General features: G+C 58.2%; 5 protein-coding genes across 5 annotated transcripts; 4 read left to right on the top strand and 1 right to left on the bottom strand.

The window, feature by feature from the left end:
• The first annotated feature begins 1,737 nt into the window (after positions 1-1,737).
• RRP5 (rRNA biogenesis protein rrp5) lies at positions 1,738-7,460 on the top strand. Its single transcript, XM_047983886.1, has 3 exons — positions 1,738-2,205; positions 2,261-6,658; positions 6,723-7,460. The coding sequence occupies exons 1-3, from the start codon at positions 1,798-1,800 to the stop codon at positions 7,278-7,280; spliced, it is 5,364 nt and encodes a 1,787-aa protein (XP_047839858.1). The 5' UTR covers positions 1,738-1,797; the 3' UTR covers positions 7,281-7,460.
• A 2,900-nt stretch (positions 7,461-10,360) lies between these two features.
• Positions 10,361-14,214, top strand: JDV02_002812 (uncharacterized protein). The gene is made up of 6 exons (XM_047983885.1): positions 10,361-10,680; positions 10,858-11,459; positions 11,557-11,890; positions 12,030-13,052; positions 13,112-13,221; positions 13,292-14,214. The coding sequence occupies exons 1-6, from the start codon at positions 10,549-10,551 to the stop codon at positions 13,788-13,790; spliced, it is 2,700 nt and encodes an 899-aa protein (XP_047839857.1). The 5' UTR covers positions 10,361-10,548; the 3' UTR covers positions 13,791-14,214.
• Positions 14,215-14,556: 342 nt separating this feature from the next.
• On the top strand, positions 14,557-16,275 carry JDV02_002811 (N-sulfoglucosamine sulfohydrolase; the record flags this gene model as incomplete). Its single annotated transcript, XM_047983884.1, has 1 exon — positions 14,557-16,275. One exon carries the CDS (start codon positions 14,557-14,559, stop codon positions 16,273-16,275), a length of 1,719 nt encoding a protein of 572 aa, XP_047839856.1.
• A 1,127-nt stretch (positions 16,276-17,402) lies between these two features.
• On the bottom strand, positions 17,403-19,906 carry JDV02_002810 (uncharacterized protein). The gene is made up of 3 exons (XM_047983883.1): positions 19,794-19,906; positions 18,139-19,733; positions 17,403-18,075 (listed from the first exon to the last, which is right to left on the bottom strand). Exons 1-3 carry the CDS (start codon positions 19,847-19,849, stop codon positions 17,696-17,698), a joined length of 2,031 nt encoding a protein of 676 aa, XP_047839855.1. The 5' UTR covers positions 19,850-19,906; the 3' UTR covers positions 17,403-17,695.
• An 846-nt stretch (positions 19,907-20,752) lies between these two features.
• On the top strand, positions 20,753-21,463 carry JDV02_002809 (uncharacterized protein; the record flags this gene model as incomplete). Its single annotated transcript, XM_047983882.1, has 2 exons — positions 20,753-21,000; positions 21,052-21,463. The coding sequence occupies 2 exons, from the start codon at positions 20,753-20,755 to the stop codon at positions 21,461-21,463; spliced, it is 660 nt and encodes a 219-aa protein (XP_047839854.1).
• Positions 21,464-21,581: the final 118 nt, after the last annotated feature.

The following is a 21,581-nucleotide window of genomic DNA, read 5'->3' as shown; positions in this document are numbered from 1 at the left end:
CACACGACATAGCAAACAGGTGTTGGGGAGAGAAAGGACCCTTCGCTGCTTCCTGACCTGGCAGGTACAATGAGAGCTCTCGATTGATATGTTGGCCGTTTTCTCTGGAGTACTTTGTATAACTAGGTAGAGCGCTCCTCTGGACCACTCCCACGCCTGCGTGGTGAGCTCACAGATTAGGCAGGTAACTAAATGTCCTTGTTCTACAAGGCCAACAATGCTGGCCGAGAGCATAAGCAATGCCTACCAAGGTTAATAGCGTGGCTTTGGGACATGACGCCGGTGCGATCCAAATCAAGGTACAGGTCACATACGTCGAGTCAACCATTAGCCTCGGGGATGATGACCTGTTGTTCGGTTGCCATGCTCGCGTGATACCGGATCCTGATCAGCAACGGCGATCGTCAGGCACGAACACAACGATACGGTCTCGTGGAACCAAGCTTTCGTTTATGCATGGAGCTTGGGCCTCCAGGTTGAGCGACAAGGTGTATGGCCTTCCCGTTCTGTAGCAGACAAGGACTCGGCCGATGGCGCGCTCGACGCAGATTGCTGCCGTCCCCCCCTCTCCTCATGCCCTACGGCATGTCCATTGGCGGCCTTCCAGCCACGGCCTCCCTTACCTGCCGTTGAGAAGTTACACGGAAGGAAAATGCCGATCAAGGAGGCGTCCTGCAGCCGTAGACGCATGAGCTGGGTAACGCTTGGCCAACCGCCGCTGCAATGGACGTTTCCAACTGCCCGGGAGAGATATCGTGTGTTGTGCTGGGGCGCCTAGACACCAAGCACGTGTATATAGCTCTTAGCTCTGCAGCACCACCGTCGTTGCTTGGGGACACCAGCCTGTAGTCCGTACTATACTACCCAAAATAATAACCATACCTCATATAAGCATGCTTCGTCACTGGTCGTGACTTGGCGTGGGATTTTCTTCGTGCATGAAAGTTGCGCTGCATGCACAGCATGCGATGTATCACGCGCAGCATGCGGACTATGACCCCGCACGATGATGGATCATGGTTTGCAGCCGGTGTAGCTTCCTATATCGTATATGCTGGATCTGGGGCCGGTTGTATAAGCGAGAGGGGCTTGGATTATGGCGTAGAGTGTCATTGTCTCGGGACATATCCGGGCGGTCCAGGTCGGGAGTATCCGAAGTGTCACCCGGACGGTATTTGCCAGAAAGTAGTGGCTACATCGCTTCCGAGAACATGCTCTTTGTAGCTCATTACTTCTACATTGTTGATAATAATCTGGTCGTGCCTGCGGCTGACCACATGGCCCTATGTTGTGTGCTACAGCACATGAGCATCAGAGACGGAATGAACCGTATACTGTACTAGGTAGTCGTAAATACAGTGCCCCGACTGAGGGCCGGCCTGAGATTGTATATCCAGCTCTCTGGTAGCACTGGACAGGGCAGACTTGACGTCAACTGTCAACTTTAACGTATTGCCCAGTTGTGTTAGGCTGGCATTGCTGCCCTCACTTTTTTGAATTCAAACGTCCTGGTGTCGGGTAGATTGATACCGTGATGGACGGCAGATGTTGGGTGCTGAAGTTTTAGGTGGGGCTCCAGCGAAAGGGCCCCAGGACCCCTGTGGACCAGAACGTGCGAGGCGGGGCCGGAACAACTGCTCGGAATCTGCAAGGTCCGACCCGCTGCTTATCGCTTATCGCGTCCCGCCCAGCAAAAAATTATCGACGCCTCTGTTCTGTGCAGCCGACTTGGAGGATCACGACCATCGGGCACAGCGCAGTCGCTTGCATTGCATCTTGCGACCACGCACGGCCGCCATGAGCAACCTCAAGCGCAAGGAGGCCCCCGGGGGCCCTCCTCCGTCAAAGACGGCCAAGAAACTGAAGGAGGCCCGCCCCTCCAAAAACGATGCGACGGCAAAAGATGCAACCCCCGCGAGCAAGCCCTCCAAGAAGCCCGCCGAACCCAAGGCGCCCGTCGTCTCCCTGCTCAAGGATGACGAGCCCATCTTTCCCCGTGGCGGCGGCAGCGTCTTGACACCCCTGGAGCAGAAGCAGATCCAATTGGAGGCCAAGGCCGATGCCATGCGCGACGACGAATTCGACACGGGCGGCAAGGCGCAAAAGAAGAAGAAGCGCAAGGTGTCACTCAAGAGCGACGGCAAGCCCGGCTCCAGCAAGAAAAATACTGAAGGCACTGTGAAGGTGGAGAGTCTCAACTTCAAGGTAATATTCACTTCCATTGGAGCTGTACTGCGGGCTGGAAGCTGACCCGGCGCAGAAACTGGTCAAGGGCTCGCTCGTCCTCGGACAGGTGACGCGCATCAACCGTCTTGACCTCGAGATCGCCCTGCCCAACAACCTCGCGGGCCGCGTCTCGATTGTCGCCATCTCCGAGCAGCTGACTGACAGACTGCAAAGCAACGCGGTCGAGAAAGACGACGGCGACGGCGACGACGATGAAGAATCCTCCGACGAAAGCAACGTTGATCTCAAGAGCCTGTTCGCCGTCGGACAGTACCTAAGGCTGTACGTCGTATCGACGTTGGACGAGTCAGCGGTTACCGGCAAGGCCAGGAGAAAAATCAACCTATCTCTGCGACCTGCCGAAACCAACGAGGGCCTTGACAAAGACGATCTTGTTCCCAACAGCACCGTCATGGCCGCCGTCGTCAGCGTCGAGGACCGTGGCTGTGTCATGGATATTGGTATTTCAGGACTCCGCGCTTTCTTACCGACAGGAGAGATCGACCCAAGCATAGATCGAGACCGGTTGCAGCCCGGATCCGTCTTCCTGTGCCATGTTACCGGCCAGGGCAAGGGCAAAGTCGTTCAGCTTTCGCTGCTGCAAAAGGCACTGGGAAATGTCAAAGCCGTGCCTACCGAGGCAACTACAATCAGCACTTTCTTGCCTGGCACCGCTGTCGATGTCCTTGTCTCGCACGCCGACCGCCGTGGCCTTGCCGGCAAGGTCATGGGCAGTCTGGATGTCACGGCCGATCTTGTACACTCTGGCGTGGGCCCCAACGACACGAATCTGGAAGAGGCCTGCAAGGTCGGCAGCAAAATCAAGGCCCGGGTCATCTGCAACTTTCCGACGGCAAAGGACCCCAAGCTAGGCATCTCGCTGCTGCCGCATATCACTTCTCTGAGTCGAATGTATCCTGCTCAGGATGCCAACAACCTGCCGACCGTCGTGCTCCCCGTCTCGTCGCTTGTGGAGAAGTGCACGGTTCGCCATGTCGAGTCCGAGATTGGGCTCTTTGTGGACACAGGTGTCGCTGGACTCAGCGGCTTCGTGCACATTTCACGGGTCAAGGACGGTAAGGTGGATGCGCTCTATCAGACGAGCGGCCCTTACCAGGTCGGATCCGTCCATAAGGGTCGTGTAATTGGCTACAGTGAGATGGATGGCATATTCCACATCTCCTTCGAGAAGACCATCCTCGAGCAGCAATACATTCGCCTCGAGGACGTTCCCGTCGGGGCGGTGGTCAACTGCGAAATCGAGAGACTTGTCATCAAGGAGGATGGCGTGGCTGGCTTGATTCTCAAGCTGGCAGAGGGCATCAACGGCTTCGTGCCGGATCGTCACATGTCCGACATTCGCCTCCAGCACCCCGAAAAGAAGTTTCGCGAGGGAATGAAGGTCAAAGCCAGGGTCCTCTCCACGAATCCAGCCAAGAGGACTATGCGCCTCACGCTCAAAAAGACACTCGTCAACTCGGACGCACCACCCATCAAGTCCTACAACGAGGTTAGCGTTGGCATGCAGGTCCTAGGCACCATCGTCAAGCTTCAGCCCAACGGTGCTCACGTCAAGTTTTACGGTCCCCTGCGAGGCTTCCTCCCGGTCTCTGAAATGAGCGAGGCATATATACGCGACCCCAATGAGCACTTCCGTGTGGGCCAGGTCGTCAACGTTTACGTCCTGGATGTCGACCCCGACCAAAGACGACTGGTCGTGTCCTGCAAAGATCCGGGCGCTTTCGGCCTGGAGAAGCAGACGGCGCTCAAGAACATCAAGCTGGGTGACATAGTCTCCGGCAAGGTGACACAAAAGACCGAGGACCAGGTCTTTGTAGAGCTAGCCGACAGCCAGCTCAAGGCCATCCTGCCCGTGGGCCATCTGACAGACAACAAATCGGCGTCCAAGGTTCAGTTTTCCCTGAAGCGCATCTCGACCGGGCAAACTCTGTCAAACCTTGCGGTGATTGACAAGAATGATCAGCGCCGCGCCATCATTCTTACCCAAAAGGCCAGTCTGGTCGAGGCTGCCAAGGATGGAAAGCTGCCGTCGACATTTGAAGAGGTCAAGATCGGCAGCGTTCTCTCTGGATTTGTGCGGAACATTACCCAAAGCGCCGTTTTCGTTCAGTTCTCTGGAAGTCTCCACGCGCTGCTGCCCAGGGCCAGACTGCCTGCCGACGCCCAGAGCTTGCCCGACTTTGGCCTGCAGAAATACCAGTCTATCGAAGTCAAGGTTGTATCGACCATTCCGGAGCTGCGTCGCGTCATGGTAGCTCCCTCATCTGCACCCGAGCAAGCGGAGAAGCCGAAGCGTGTGGAAAAGGCCCCAGCACCCGAGGATGGCCTTAAGGTCGGCAGCATTGTGCAGGCCAGCATCACATCCGTTAAGCAGACGCAGCTGAACGTCCAGCTAGTGGGTACCGGTGTACAGGGTCGCATCGATGTTTCTCAAGTCTTTGACAAATGGGACGACATCCCCGACCCCAAAGATCCCCTGGACAAGTTCCGTAAGAAGCAGCAGCTGAAGGTCAAGGTCATTGGTGTCCATGACGCGAAGGACCATCGCTTTCTCCCTCTGTCACACCGCTCGGCTCACTCGGTTCTGGAGCTGTCAGCGAAGCCCAGTGATTTGAAGAGCGAGGTCGCGGAACCCCTCGCCCTGGAGTCGATCAAGGTTGGAGAGACGCACGTCGCCTTTGTCAACAACGTCACCCCCCAGTACTTGTGGGTGAATCTGTCGCCCAACGTCCGCGGCCGTGTCTCTGCCATGGAGGCGTCAGATGACTCTTCGCTGCTCAACGACTTGCACGCCCACTTTCCCATCGGCTCTGCCTTGCGTGTGAAGGTTACCTCCGTCGATACCGAGAACAAGCACCTGGATCTCTCGGCACGATCGTCGAGCTCCTCCGAATCCATCACCTGGGCCAGCCTGAAGCCAAATATGTTCTTGCCTGGTCGTATCACCAAGGTCAACGAGCGCCAAGTGTTGATTAAACTTAGCGAGACCGTCTCGGGCCCTGTCCACCTGCCTGACATGGTCGATAACTTCGACGACATCGACACCTCCGAGTACAAGAAGAACGACATTGTGCGTGTTTCGGTGGTGGAAGTGGACGCCCCCAACAAGCGACTCCGCCTGTCGCTCCGCCCCTCGCGCATTATGAGCTCGGCGCTGCCAGTGGCCGACAAGGAGATCAGCAGCTTTTCCCAGATCTCCAGCGGCGATATTGTTCGCGGCTTCGTGAAGAATGTCGCTGACAAGGGCCTCTTCGTCCTCCTCGGTGGACAAGTGACGGCTCTTGTCAAGATTGCAAATTTGTCAGACCGCTTCTTGAAGGAGTGGAAAGACCAGTTCCAGATTGATCAGCTGGTCAAAGGCCGTGTCATCGCTGTTGATGCCGCCTTGCGCCAGGTCGAGCTCAGCCTCAAAGCTTCCATGGTGGAGGAAGACTACACCCCGCCGATGACCTTTAAGGATATTAAAGAGGGCCAGGTCGTGACGGGCAAGGTGCGCAAGGTCGAGGAGTTTGGTGCATTCATTCTCGTCGATAACTCTGCCAACGTGAGTGGTCTGTGCCACCGTAGCCAAATGGCCGACAAGGCCGTCAAGGACGCGACGAAGCTCTACAAGGAGGGCGACGTGGTCAAGGCCAAGGTTCTCGAGGTGGATGCCGACAAGCGACGAATTTCGTTCGGCTTGAAACCGTCATTATTTGATGACGAGGATAGCGATATGGGCTCGGATGCTGGCGCGGCCCTGGAGGATGAGAGCGACGAAGATGTCGAGATGGACGAGGGTGCCTTGCTCAAAATCCTTGGCACAGATAACATGGATGACTCTGACTCTGACTCTGAGAATGAAGAAGTTGAGGACGACCAAGACGAAGGCAGTGACGACGATGAAGAGATGGAAGATGCCCCCAGCGCCAGCGCCAGCGCCAAGGGGAGCGGCCTCGGCTTGGGCAAAAAGTCAGCCTGGGCGGAAGACCCATTTGACGAGCCTGATGCAGGGTCCGACGACGGGGAGCAGATTGTTGCTGAAAAGAAGAAGCGGAGAAGAAAGGGCGAAGTCCAGGTGGATAAGACGGCCGAACTCGACGCACATGGCCCGCAAACGTCGAGCGACTACGAACGACTGCTTCTAGGGCAGCCAGACTCATCTGCGCTCTGGATCGCCTACATGTCGTTCCAGATGCAGGTGAGCGACCTGTCCAAGGCCAGAGAAGTCGCCGAGCGCGCTATCAAGAGCATCAACATCCGAGAGGAGACGGAGAAGCTCAACGTGTGGGTGGCGTACCTCAACCTGGAAGTCGCTTACGGCAGCAAGCAGACCGTGGAGGACGTGTTCAAGCGCGCGTGCCAATACAACGACGAGCAGACGGTGCACGAGAAGCTGGCGAGTAATTACATTGGGTTGAACAAGCAGAAGGTAAGCACACACGCGGCAGGGTTAGATGGATCATTCACACGGAAGCTAACTGGAAGTCGTGCAGGATGCCGATGCGCTCTTTGAGACGATGGTCAAGAAATTCGGAGCAAAGTCTCCCAAGGTGTGGACCAACTACGCGCACTTCCTGCATCACACGAATAACGACCCTTCGCGGGCACGTGCTCTGTTGCCGCGCGCGACGCAGCAACTGGACAAGCGACATCACCAGGCCATCATCAGCGGGTTCGCCGCGCTCGAGTTCATGTCGGACAACGGCGAGCCGGAGCGGGGTCGCACCATGTTCGAGGGTCTCCTGTCGACGTGGCCGAAGAAGGGCGATCTCTGGAGCCAGCTGCTGGACCTGGAGACGAGACGAGGCGCGGAGGCGGATCAAGCGGCAGTGCGGGACGTGTTCGAGCGCCGGACTCGTGTCAAGGGCCTGAAGCCGCAGCAGGCCGAGAGGTGGTTCCGGCGCTGGGCAGAGTGGGAGGAGAAGCTCGATCCCAAGGGCCGGGAGCGGGTCATGGCCAAGGCGCAGGACTGGGCGGCGCAATTCAAGTCGCGCAAGGAGGCCGACGCGGCGGCGGCGGCAGAGGCAGCCGACGAAGAGATGGAGGAGTGATGAGGGCTCTGTGGCCAAGTTCATGGCAATTGCATGGTGGTGCCGGATAGCATCAGGTCGCGTCGAGACTTTTATTCTAGACATTTATGTGTGGCGCGCAAACGTGAGCAACGTCTAAAGAGTGCATGATAAAGCCTTGCGCGCGCCGAGATTGAGAGTGACGCGAAAGTAATTGACGCGACGATATCTCACTGCAAGTCACAACGTATTACACGCAGCTTGGACCGAGACTCGAACGCCTAACGTTGGGCCACGTGGCCGGGGTGTCCATCTCCTGAAGCGATTCGTGTACACGCACGAGTGTAGCTAGTCGACCCTCGCACCGCACCATGGAGAGCTTGCGGTCTGGTGTTCGTCGGTCGTCCAGCTAACTCTTTCTTTCCTCTAGTATCATCATTTTTGCCTTCTCCGAGGGTGTATGTGCCTGAGGACTCAGCTAACAAGACGTAATGTCGATTTGCGGCGCGACGGTGCCATGGCGGAACTTGGACGTGGGAGCTGCGCACTTGAGGATACCTGACCGAGTGATAATTCAACCCTAGCGTCTAGACTACACAGTAGTGATCTTCTAACAACCGTATTCGCTTAGCCTACCCTGGGCGTACCCCCATCCGTGATCGAAGCTGAACGTGATGACTCGGGGCAATCGCTGCAGCCGGGGCACATGAAGTCTAGTGTGCTACCGTGGTCGGAGCAGGATGCCTCGCGCTTCCAGGAGTTGATGAAACACTCATCGCCGGTGTCCAAACACTATGAAGATTAAAACTTCTTGTCAGTGGCATGGATGACTAGTATAAGGGTATATACGCGATAGGGGAACAAAAAAAGGCGATCTGGAGGGCGCGCGCCATTACCGGAAAATGGTTGTTGCACTTCGAGAACACCTGTCTCTTCCTGGATGATGTGCTTGGGACAACGACTATGGCGAAGCATTCCTGCAGTTGCTGGGAGCATTTCTGAGATGAAAGACGAAGAGAGAATTAGCTGTTTCCGTGTTGATACTGATGGAGAGGGCGGATTTTTGGTGTGTTTCTTTTTGGGGAGGGGGGGTTAATGGGAGAATCATTGAAATGGACGTCAACGTTGACTGTTTCGATGCCGAGGGTGCATGGCGAACGTACCCCCGTAACCCATTCGAACTTGAGCAATTCCGGCGCTGAGCTACATGAAGAGACCGACAGAATGGCGGCATATGCCACCAGGACGGAAAACGGCATGGAACGGAGGATGATCTTGCTGTTGGTAGAGGGCGTGCGACGAGGGCTAGACGGATCGGTTATGTGCGCGATAGGGCAGATGGAATCGATTCGGAGGCAATATGAAGATTAATTTGCGAGAACACCGTTGACTGGATCTCCGCGTCTATATGGCTGGCTCTAACAAACGTCGAACGTGGCGAAGGATTGGTGCACGGGTGACCGCAAGGGGGTATTGGACTCTATTTACACAATATTTGACCGATGGAGAAGTAGCCACCCAAGCACGCAACGCACGTCGCGTTTTTGTCGGCGCTGCGCTTGATGACGTGGATGAAGCCTTTTTACGGGGTGCGGGCTCGAAGCAACTAGCCTACGATGTAAGAACGACGCGGCAATGCCAAACATGTGTCAGGACATGACGTAAGTTTTATGGCCCAATGGGCGGAAAGAGTGATCGAACAGGTACGGAGCGAGCGAGGGACGGATAGGCGACTGCATTTTTAGAATTGCGCCGCGTGTGGTCGTTGGGGACACTGGCAGCGCCGTGGCACCCGTGTACGGTGTTGTAGACGCCCCGGTCCTGGGCGTGTGCACTTTCTCGGGGTGGTTATCTTTGCCTTCAGGAGGAGGTGGTGTGTTGTTAGGTGATCGAATGGTTCACTGGGGAGGGAGGGGGGAAGGGAAGCAATGGGGTGACGTTGATGACGACGGTGATTGCAATGGATAGGTAATTTTTTGTTTGTGGTGTGGGCAGTGGCTGGCCCAGGCGTTGGTGCACAGTCCAGTCTGTTTCAGCCAGTACAGACGAGGGGGAGCTCGGAGATATAGCAGCGGTACAAGTAACGTGATGGATTACTGTGTACGTATTCACGTCAGGACGGGAATACGGGGGGCGAGCGCTGTCGTGATGTGAACAGGAAGGGTGTGTGTGTGTGTTTGCGCAGAAGAAGAACGAATACAAAAAGCCCAATGTTGGGCTTTGGGCGGGAAATATAACCTTGTCAGGATGCTCGGACTCTGCCGTCTTGACAACATAACATACAAGCACTCGACGTGATGTTGCGGGCCAGCAGGTCGGAAACGGGACTGGACTGGAAGTAGCACGGTGGTGGAGGAGGGGAGGAGTGCCGGGGAGGTTCACGGATAAGGACGGGGGGCCGTTGAAGTGGGAGGATCATATCATTCGACATGAACATGGACACATTCCGATCTGTCTGGTAGGTGCGCGACGGCATGTCTAGGGCCAGGAGATGTATGTAGGAAGTAGGTGCGTGGAGATGGATAGGGCTGGATACCACCGAGCACGGCACCGAGGCAACAACGCACACCATTGTGTGTTTGGCATGTCAAGAAAACGGATATAATATGTATGTATGCTTCGTACTTTGTACACTACGACACCTATCGTACAGTCTGGTACTCTGCGCGGCGCCGTGGAAAAACCAGTTTTGAACATAGGGTCAGATTTCATGGCCCCTCGCCCCGCCATCGTGCTGCTGGTCTCAACTCCCCGCTCGCCGAGGCAACGTTCAAGGTCTATTTCTCTCTCTCACTCTTCTCACCGTCAGGCACACAGCATTCAAAGCAGCACGGCGGGGAGGCAGCAGTTACCCCATCATCACCAAGCAAGGTACAGTATCACAGCAGGATATAAATGCGCGAGGCCAGGTCACGGTAGTAACACCTCTCCCCCCCCCACACAAACACAACAGCCGTTCGAGAAAAAAAAAACCCAGCCCCTCTCCAATCCCCAAAATTCTCGGCCGGAACTAGCGGCTGTCGCCATCTGCAGCGCAAAAGACGGGACGTCGATCCGCAAAAAGCGGGAACCGGGGGCGAGCACGTCACCGGGGCCGTCGGTAGCGTCAACCAACCCAAACCCTTTTGACCCTGCGCCTGCGGCTCCTCGGGCGCGCCCGTGGGCCCCCCGGCCAGGCCTGGAAACCGCCGCCGCAGCGGGTGGTCGGTCGCTGGCTCGGATCTAACTTGGAGTAGAGAGAGAGAGAGAGAGACTTGAGAGTGAGAACGAGCGCATGATAGGGAGTGTGTGAGAGGGCGAGATCCTGCCCATGTTCTCACCGTTGAAACGCAGTTACTCTATCCAATCCCACCTTCCCCCTGTACAACCAACTCAAGAACCGGCGTTCAATTTTCCCCTCTGTGCCCTGGCCATGGGGTGTCGCGTGTGTCGGGCGAGAAAGGTGAGCGAGACCCTCTCTCCTCCACTCAAGCTCCCAAGCGAGGGACCGAAGCGAGTGGATCATCGGGCGCGGCGGCGGCGGCGGTCGCGCGGTGAGCGAGCGAGAGAGCGAGCTTCAGGTGAGGGTTATGAACGAGTGAGCCAGGGCTGATATCAGAAACGTCCACACGGTGCACAGGTCAAGTGCGATGGCCGTCCCAACGGGTGTCGCAACTGCGAGCGCCTGCAGCTCGACTGCGTGGGCGACGACAGCGGCGCCGCATCGCTGCTGCTGGCCGACGGCGGCAAGGGCGAGGGGAGCAGCAGCGGCAGCAACTTGAAGCCCGGCGGCGTCGGCGCGCTGCGCAAGATCCGCACCTACCGCTCGTGTCAGAGCTGCCGGCTCAGCAAGACCAAGTGCAACGGCGACAGGCCGCGGTGCGCGCGGTGCGTGACCAAGGGGACCGAGTGCGTCTACGATGGGGGGTCGGCGCCGCGCTGGACGAGGAGCCTCAAGAGGGGAGGGGGAGGGAGCGTCGACATCAAGGCCGAGCGGCGCGATGATGGCGAAGACGATGCGGTTGCCGCGTCTTCGTTGTCGCCGCGGTCGCCGCCTCTGCCGACCTCTGGACCCGCGACGACAACAGAAGGACGTGGGGACGGAAGTGAAGCAGCGTCGTCGTCGAGAGCTTCGGCCGAGGCGAGGGCGTCTGGCGAGGGCGTGGGCTTTGCTGCTGCTGCTACTGCCTCGGTCGGTGGCGGTGGCGGCGGCGATGTGACGCCCTCGCATCCGCTATCGTGGTGAGCAACCCCCCCGCGATATTACATCTTTTCCCAAAGGCGTTTCTTCTCGGCAGACACACACACACACAGCTGACATTTGGTGGGCATCATGCAGGCTCCTCTCCCCCGAGCTGCCGTCCGGTCGCAGCCTGCGCCGCGTCGTCGAGCAGTACTTTGCCAACGTGCATCCGCTGCGGTGCTTCGCCTTTGTGCACAAGCCGTCCTTTATGCGCCAGCTGGACCGCGGCTTCGCGTCCGACGACGAGTCGGCGCTGCTGCACATCATCTGCGCCCACGGAGCCAAGTTCCTGCTGCTCGGCAGCGGCGCGGGTGACCTGACGCCGCCGCCGCCGCCGGCAGGGCTCCGGGGTGCCGGCAACCAGTGGGCACGACGGGCCGAGTATTTGCTGCTGGCCAACTTTGGCAAGATATCAGTGCAACGGCTGATGGTGAGTTTTTGATCCTTTTTCTTATCAAGTTTTCGAGTGCGATGGCGGCTGGGTGGTGGTGCATGTTGGGATCATATCAGACCAGTCAGGGGTTCAGGGGCTGATGCACCGCGCAACATCGCGAACTCTGTTCATGTAGACGGCCATCCTCCTCCACGACTTCCACTTCCGCCTCGGCGAGTACGGGCAGGCGCTCATGATCAGCGGCCTCGCGGTGCGCATGGCCCACGCGCTCAAGATCAACGCCGAGTACAACGCCGACGTGCTGTGCGCCGACGAGCGCGACGCGGCGGCGCCGTCGGTGGCCTCGCGCGAGTCGCGACGGCGCCTCATGTGGGCGTGCTACGTGCTCGACGCGTGGGCGGGCTCGGGCGTCGACCAGCTGACGCTGCTGCGCGAGGGCGACATCAAGATCCAGCTGCCGTGCAACGAGCGCAACTTCGGCCTGCGCATCCCCTCCGTCACCGAGACGCTCGGCGTCGGCCACGTCCTGCAGTTTCTGCCGCCGGCCATTGTGCCGCGCCGTCCGGCCGCCAACATGGGCATCATGGCCTACTACATTCGCGTCGTCGCCCTGTGGAAGCGCATCGTCCGCTACGTCGCCGGGCATCACGGCCTGGGCGACGACCGCCCGCCCCCCTGGCAGCCCGACTCGCACTTTGCCGCCCTCGACGCCGACCTGCATCTGTGGCGCCGCGAGCTGCCCGACTTTGTCGAGTACTCGACCGAGACCATCTACGCGCGCCTCGACTCGAACCAGCTGGGCGCCCTCGTCCTCATCCACTGCACCTACCACCACAACTACCTCGAGCTCTACAAGATCACCATGCCCGACCTCTTCAAGCTGCCCAAGCCCGTCGTCTTCCCCCCCGAGCACCACGAGTTCCTGCGCACCATGCAGGCCAACTGCTATTACCACGCCGCCCAGATCGCCGACATCCTCGCCGAGGCCGCCGAGCACGGCGCCCGCCTCCTCTCGGACAGCCTGCTGCCCTTCTTCATCTACGACAGCAGCCGCGTCATGCTGTACTATGTCGCCCGGCTGCTGGACCCGACGCGGCCGGACGCCGAGACCAAGATGCGGGAGGCCATCCGCGCCGTGGAGAGCAACAACCGCGTGCTGAGGCTCATGTCGACGCTGTTTCCGATTGCTTCGAGTTTGGTACGTCGGCCCTGGTTGATCAAGTGTGCGTGCTGCTACTAACCGTGTGACCCGCGCAGTCGACGACGATAGAGCGATGGCTCGCCAAGCTGCAGCGAGCCGTAAGCCAGGACGACCTGGTGAGCAGCCTGCAGTCGGAGCACCGGCTCGAGGCGCACCGTTCCGAGCTGTACGTCATGACTACTCCATCTTTTGCACTCTTGTCCCCCACAGACTGCCGAAGCTGACGCTATCAACAGGCTAAACGGCGCACGCGAGTCGTCCGAGTTCATCCTGCCGCCACTGCACTCGCTCGCCCGTACCGGCGGCGTCGGCGGCGGCTCCCTCACCCCCGACAACACGAAGCGGACGCCGGGGCTGTCCTCGAGCGGCGGCGGCACGGGAAGCGTGCCCGACTCGCCGGCGTGGAGCACCGTCAACCCCAACGCGGCCAGCGCGTCGTGGGACGGCACCAGCGCGGCGGCCCATCAGCTCGTCGGGCTGAGCGCGCAGGCGGCGCAGGCGAGCGGCTTGCAGCACGAGCGGCCGGTCCTGCCCCCTCAGCAGCTGCTGCAGCAGCAGGGCGGCGCCGCGGGGCTGAAGCGCCAGGGCAGCCAGCCCATGTGCGAGGCGCTGGATCTCGACGACTTGCAGAGCTTCCTGAGCTGGGACATGTACGGCATCATGGAGATGGGAGGGGGCGTGTTCAACGACGACATGGACGACTCGGTATCGCAGTCGTGGACGGGGGCGATATGAGCAGGTGCGACGTCATTGTTGGAGTTTGTTCCGCCTTGCCAAGGGTGACGGAGTATGTTGAATCTTGTGACTTTTCAGTTTCTGTTGGTGAGTTAGATGCTGGCTGGCGTATATATATCAGGGGCAGGGCCGAGGAGCGACATTGAGGATACCACGGGCAAAAGAACGAAGTACCAGAGAAACAACGGGCATGAAGGAGGCTCGGAGAATGCAAGGTGAGATAGATAGACGGAGTATATGGAATACCACCGGGGAATGAGGCGGTGGATAAAGAAACGCTTTATTAGACGCTGTGGAGACGGCGGTTCGGGGCGCTCGTCTCGACGGTCCGAAGCCGAGGCATGCGCCCATCGGCCGGATCGGCTACGGGGTCCGTATTTCGGTGGGGCCCGCCGCGGTCGGAGCGGTGATTTGGCGACCGGAGCGTCGGCCGGAGCGTCGCCATGAAGTGAGATGAGATGAGTGCGTTGTCGATATAATAAGGGCCGTTGTCGGTGCCATGATCCCATTATGGGCAACGTCGTCGAGTATCACGCCGTGTCCCACGCTGTGATCTTGGATTCCTTGTTGGCTTTTCAACGCTGATATCCTCGTTGACATCTCACCGCATCTCACACATAAAGGAGAGTGAGTGTGAGACACTCGACATCGCCGGCAGGACATAGCTTGAGGGCATCAGCAGGGGCCAGCTTGCGACTGGGACACGAACAAACGCCAACAGGGGGCATAGGCAGAGCCACAAAACCACACATATATCCATCTCATCATGCCCAGAAACATCCTCCTCCTCGTCGCCGACGACCTCGGCCGCGAGCAGCTCGGCTGCTACGGCTGCTCGGCCATCCAGACGCCGCACCTCGACGCGCTCGCCGCCTCGGGGACGCGCTTCGACATGGCCTTTGCCAGCACGGCGTCGTGCAGCGGCTCGCGCACGACGCTCTACACGGGCCTGCACACGCACGAGAACGGCAGCTACGGGCTCGTGCTCGAGCGCAACGGCTTCCAGACCTGGGCCAACGTCGAGACGGCGCCGCGCGTCTTCAACGACCTCGGCTACCGGACGGGCATCCTCGGCAAGGTCCACGTCGCCCCCGACGCCGTGTACCCTTGGCAGGTCCGCGAGGAGAGCGACACGCGCGACGTGGCCGTCATTGCGGACCAGGCGGAGCGCTTCTTTCGGGAGGAAAAGGAGGCACAGGCGCAAAAGGGGGGCAACGACGACGAAGGCAACGAGGCGGAGGGAGCTGCCAGCAACAGGAGGAGGCCGGGCTTCTTCCTCACCATCGGCTATGTCGATCCGCACCGCGTGCTCACCAGCCGCGGCGGCTTCGGCAACGTCGACGCCGACGACGCGGGCGCCTACGATGCCCGCATCCGCGACCGCGTCTACGCCCCGGACGAGGTCGCCGTGCCGTCCTTCCTGCAGGACCTGCCGGCCGTGCGCCAGGAGCTCGCCGAGTACTACCGCGCCATCAACCGGCTCGACCAGGGCGTCGGCATGGTGCTGTCCGCGCTGGAGCGCACGGGGCAAGCCGACGACACCCTGGTGCTGTTCCTGAGCGACAACGGCCCGCCGTTTGTCAACTCCAAGACGACGCTGTACGACGCGGGCGTGCGGCTGCCGTTTCTGATGCGCGCTCCCGGAGTTGTTGTTCCTCCTACTGTTGCTGCTACTGGTGCTGCTGGTGCTGATGCTGGTGCCGGCAACGTCGTGAACCCCAACCTCGTCTCGTGGATCGACGTCTTGCCCACGATGCTCGCCTGGGCGGGCCACGAGGGACGCCAGCCGCCCGAGGGGTCCGTCGGCCCGCGCAAGGGACGCAACCTGCTGCCCATTGCGGGCGAGCGGGCGGTCGTGCCCGGCTGGGACCGCGTCTTCGGCTCCCACACGTTTCACGAGATCACCAACTACTGGCCGACGCGGTACATGCGCACGCCGAGGTGGAAGTACCACCGTAATGTGTGCTGGCGCCTCGATTTCCCCTTTGCTATGGATCTGTACGCGTCGCTGTCCTTTGACGCCATGCGCAACTCGGGGAGCGCCGCCGTCCCTGACGTGCCCGCCGCCACCAACGGGTGCAACGGCACCACCACCACCACCAAACATGAAGAGAAGGAAGCGACGACGACGACGATACAGAGACAGCAGCAGACGCAACCAGCCATGATTGGCAAGCGCACGCTCAAGAGCTACATCCGCCGGCCGGCCGAAGAGCTGTACGACCTGGACGCGGACCCGGACGAGGTGCGCAACCTGGCTGGCGAGCCGGCGCACGCGGAGACGCTGGCCGAGATGCGCAACGCGGTCGAGGCGTGGCAGTACGAGACGCAGGACCTGTGGCTGTGGAAGGACGGCGTCTCGGTGCAGCGCTTCCGCGAGTTTGACTACGAGCGCGAGGGGCTGCGCATCCCTGACCGGCTGGACTTTGACGTCGATCACCCCGGGACGGTGGGGGTGAAGACGATACGGTTGCATGAGACGTAACGGACGACTTTGGCGGTGGCAGATTTGTATAATGATAATGTATGCATCATATCATGGCGTGGGACACTGCGCCACGACTGTCCTTGAGGTCCCAGTCCTCCTTGATGCTTCCTCATCATGTTCACCCGTGTCAGCTCTATCCTCTTCCTCACTGGCGAGATCGCACCTCCCGGCCCATCCCTCATCATTTATACACCGCTCGAAGCCTTCAGGAGTGTCCTCCCAGTCTTCAAACGTGATATGCCAACCTACCTTTAGCCCCTTGTTCGCCATTGTCTGTAACGCCAACCACGCCGGGAACGCCAGAACATGGCAAAGAATAAAGTACAGCCGCCGACAAAGCTCGGTGTCTCTATCAACGCTCCCCTGAAGGCCCGCGGCCTCTTCGTCGCTCAGCCGGCCTTCACGAAGGGCAGACCGGGATTCAAACACCACTTTGTGAGTCAAGCGTAGGCGTCTCGCCAGGGAACTGACTTCTTCCCTGCTATCTGACCGAGGCACGGAGACACGGCGAATGTTGTTGACGCCCCGCTGGAGGTCTGCCCAGGCGCAGCGTTCAATCTGCCTGCCAAGTACGAGAGACAGCAGATGCAAGGCAGGAAGCAAGGGGTCGTCCCTAGTGAGGATTATGCGCAACGTTTCATTCACCCCTGGGACTGTTTCCGTGGTGATCATGTACGTCGGATCTTTTACGGCCGCCTCGAATCGTTCCAACAGGTGGTATGTTTTTGGCCACGGGAGAGTAGAAGGTTCGGCAGATCGCCAATCTTCCTCCTGACTCCTCACTTCTATAAAGTTCTCAATCAACTTCAGGGAAGTGAGTGTGGCCATGTCGCCGAAGAGCCGAGTATCTGCCAGGTCCAGGGAGAAGATGGGCGACCCGCCATGGATGAGCGTAACAGTAGGCCGATGATTCATTTTCAACCCCCGCGTGCTGTTTAAAATGCTGGTAACAATCGAGTGACGGTCAAATTCCGGTTTCAAATGGGTATCCAGGCTTGTCACTGTGACTGAACGTTAGCGCTTTCGTAACGGCACGCACTCAACTGGACTTACAACTAAACATAGTGGTACCCTCTTTCACAAGGTCCAAAAATGAAGCCGGGACGCAAGTCGAGGCCAGTGCGGCTTGCTTGTCGCAACGGGAGCACACCGCGTGTCCATCGTCCACGCGGTCGCACTGTGGTGTGTGAGTTCAGGGCGTCCAGTATACCTTGGATGTGCCAACTACTTACCTGTATGCGCTTGAACTTGCATCGAACACATACTGATCCGCTTTCGCGCCTCTTTCTCGCTGCCTTCTTTGAGGCGGCTGATAAGGGACCCGTTCTCCTCCCCCTTACCTTTCGGGGGATAGAAGAAGTGATGTACAGCTCTGGCGAGCGCCCTACGTGGCTGCTAGTACTTGTGTACACCGAGCTCACAGTCCTCGAGCTGTAAATAGATGAGCTGGCGGCAGTTGATGCGCTGTGAACCGTTGAACTAAATTCGGAGGGTCGTGACCGGAGGTGTAATCCGTCCAGTTGAGATACGAAGAAGATTGCGGATATGGAAGTCCAGCATCCGGCATAAGCAACGAACTATAAAAGGGCGATGTGTTGTTGAGGTGGGCAATAGATGACGGTTCGGGCTCCGGAAGCGAAATGCTCGCGTGAGGGAAGCAGTGTTGTACCTGGTTCATGATTTCGACGAATGGACTGATATAGACCTCATCCATGGGATTTGTTCCGATGATGAGGCCGTAGATCGAATCGTCAGTTGCATCAACCACAATGGAGCCAGAGTCGCCTGGCCCCAACCCTAAGTGTTTCCTTGTCAGGTCGAATGACAATTGAGACTTGTAGTAGCAAGCTGTTAGCTTACCTTGACCCTTGACTGGGCCAACGGTCCAGACCGGGGAGACCTTGTTTCCGTTGATCCCCCCAATGATCGAGATTCCAGGTCGAAGTGTTGCCTGCAGCGGTTCCGCGCCACGGGTGACCAAAAAAACAGACGTGTCTCTTGTCGGGCAAGCTCTTGCATAGTGCCTTATCACTCCTCGGCCGGGGACACGGGTGTGGTTGACAAGGCGTTGGTTTACATGCTCAAGACCTACTAGCCCGTCCACTTTGAAGAGTGCCCAGTCCAGATCGTACTTGCTAGTCGGACCCAGTTCATCCTGATGCGGAATTAGTAGGACGTCAAGACCGTCTGGCGATAGCTCATCCGGTGAAGCCTCTGGCAGGACCACAGGCAGCACTATGTCCTCTTCGCCTTCGTCGTCAGATAAGCTTTCGTATTCGATGTCGTCAACTACAAACTCGCAATGGCCGCTGGCGGCGGTGCTGGCATCGGGATGCAACAAATTCGAAACGGGAGTCGATTCGTTTTCCGCAATAGGACCCAAGTCTACTTCGGCGACACGGCGACCGGGCAACACGCCCTGAGTTATACTGACGTTGTGCCTCGTGGTCAGGCCGTATAGCTCCGAGTTGACCAGAAGCGCACAACCAAATGTCGAGGACCCAATATTGGCAAACGGCTTTACCACAGCGCCACAGAGTGAATACGTGTAAGGTATTTCCGGCACCGACCATGACTTGAGGCCATGGTTGAACTGAATCCTGGCGTTGTGCTGTCCGAGAAGAGTCCGGGGCCGGGTCGTACGCCAGAAATACAAGTCAAACAAGGGGGTACCCATGCACTCTAGGGTCGGTTTTCGAAACCATCCTAGAAAGTCATTGGTCTTTCCGGGTTTCCTGCGAAGGTATTGTAGTGCAAGCTCTCTGCTGGCGAGCAGGGAACGAAGACATTTGAACTCTTGCTTGCGGCAGAACACCAATATAGAGGGATGCGCGGCCGTGTACGAAGGACCGCACATTCTGAGGGTATAGTCGATGTTCTGCACAAAAGGCGCCAGTTGGTGATGTTTCTCGGTGTTTTCCCGAAACATGCTCACCACTTCACGAAACCGGTCGTGAAAGGCATCTCCGATGTAGGACGTGCTGTGCGGATACGCATATGCAGGTGGATTCGTGCCCGGGATCAATTCTGGTTCAGAGGAACCGAAGTCGGCCATTTGGGCGAATTGGGCTATTTCCAATTTCTGCTCGAAAGGGTTGTTCATAGCGTCCCGAAGAGGCCCAGACTCTGCTACAGAGACAGACTTGTGTTGTGACAAGCCGCTTTGGTTCGGGTGCCCACCCTCGTTTCCCATCCACATGTTCGCATTGCTGTGATCGAATGGTTTTTGTCCCATTACATGTATGGAGTTGAACGGCTTAGGTGCTGAACCGCCGAGCTCAGGCTGATCGCATGGCGGACTGTCACCACGTATTTGGTCATGCTGTCGCCAATGAGCCACAGGATACGTCCCATGAGCCGCGAAAGTCTGGGACATTTTTCGGGCGTGTCGCGACTCGGAGTGTATGTGGGGAGGTTCGTAAGCTGAGAGTTTTCCCTTGCTCCTTTGCGTTTGTCTAGTGAAGGTCACGGGCTGGTCAAGCGGAGGACAGCGAAAAAGCAGAATCATCACTTACTCCTCAGTGGTCGTCGTAGCCGCCATCTTGATGGCGTCGCGGTCTTCTAACTTCATGACATCTACGTGTAAAGGTCATGACGCAACGCAGCTCGGATGAAGAAAAAGGGAAAGCTCAGCCATAGAGAAAGTCCAGAAGAGGGTGATGCCAGTGGCTGGCGAGGGCCGTTCTGAAAAGGGGAGCGCTGTGTTTTGTTTGGGCCGCTGGGTCGCGAGGCGGCACGGCTGAGCCCGACGCCTCGCGCCGCCTCATGCAGGCAGACTCCCAGGCACGTTGTCAGCGCGCGGGATTGGATCAGGCATTCGCGCTTGAGTGATATTGCAGCGGCTGTGCAGAAGGCCGTGGGGGCGAAGCCATGAGCCTCAGCTTGACATGTCGGCGCCTCGCGTTGCGGGGTTGCACATATCTATCATTGTCCTTGCCACAGGAGCAGTGGTTTGCATTGCCCTTGACAAGTCGCTTACTTGAAGCATACAAGTATGCCAACAGACTTTTCGGCATTAGGGCTGCCGAACGACCATGAGCGTCAAGAGATTGCCGCCGCGGTATTTGGGGAAGAGTCCAGGGCTGATGCGAACACCCCCAAGTTTGAATCCTACTTCAGGTATTACTGCTCAGTGGTGTGTCCTGCCGCTGTCGGAGACGCGGCGATCGCCGTGGATACACCAATCCTCAGGACTCACGCATGCTTGATCAGATGCGTCGAGCTTCTCACCCAAAACCCTACACTGACCTTTGATGGCTTCCTCGGACAAGTCGTTGGCGCACGGCGAGCAACCCGCGGGGAGAAAACACACATCGCTCGGGTCACCGTCGAGGCGGCTTTCTGTATCAACTGCATGTCGAGAAGCTACTACCCCGACGGATACAAAGGAGCAGGAGCCGGGCGGGTTCAATAGGAGGAGAGTGTACCATTCGCTGAATTCATGAAAGATGCATTTACATGCACTACGCGACTCATGGATCCCGTACAGCGACAGCGGGACAGCTTGAATATTTGGAGGCACAAGAAATTTCTCAAAGCCTGGAAGTTGAGGAAGCGCTACAAGATCAAACTGAGGCACACAAACAACCTACTGGAGCACCTGTCGTACGATCCCTTGACAAGAGTCTTGAGGGTGTATCATCAGGTTTCCTTTCTCAGGACCCAGCTTGAGAAGACGCGCAACGAGCCACTGGAGCTCTCCTTTGAGGACAGTCTGAAAAGGTAAGTCTACAAATCCACATGTGATTCATTCCTATTGACGCCTTTGAGCAGAGGGGCTCTCCCGCCGAAGCTGGTTGTAGAAACCCTCCTGACGTTCCATGATATCCTCTTTCCGATAGCTACCTTCGGTGACAGACGGTCGCGGACCATGTTGCGGAAACTGATCAGGCGGCACGGGCTCGACCCGCAAGCGAACCTGGTTCAGTATATCCGACCGATACCGGAAAACATCACACTCGAGTACTGGGGAGACCGTCTGGCGACGCTGTATAACATCGTCAAGGACCCACCGCCGACCAATGTTTTCATGGGTTGGCTGGAGAGACATACATCAGAAAGAAACGCCATGACGGTTGCAATCATTGGCCTTCTCCTGGCGGCGATATTCGGCTTCCTAAGCTTCCTCGTCGGCTTGCTACAGCTGGTCCTCGCTTGGGTTGTGTGGAAGAACCCTTCGTCGTAGTGTACAAAACGTCGTCGTTGCGCCACCAAGACGCTTCTCAGGACATGAACGGGCTATGGTATTGTTGTGTAAACGGTCCATACAAGATGCAACCGAGAACGCAAACAGCACGCGGTCG

Source organism: Purpureocillium takamizusanense, chromosome 2 (genome assembly GCF_022605165.1).
Source record: "Purpureocillium takamizusanense chromosome 2, complete sequence".
Taxonomy (NCBI): Eukaryota; Fungi; Ascomycota; class Sordariomycetes; order Hypocreales; family Ophiocordycipitaceae; genus Purpureocillium; species Purpureocillium takamizusanense.
This window is presented reverse-complemented; position numbering and strand designations above follow the sequence as displayed.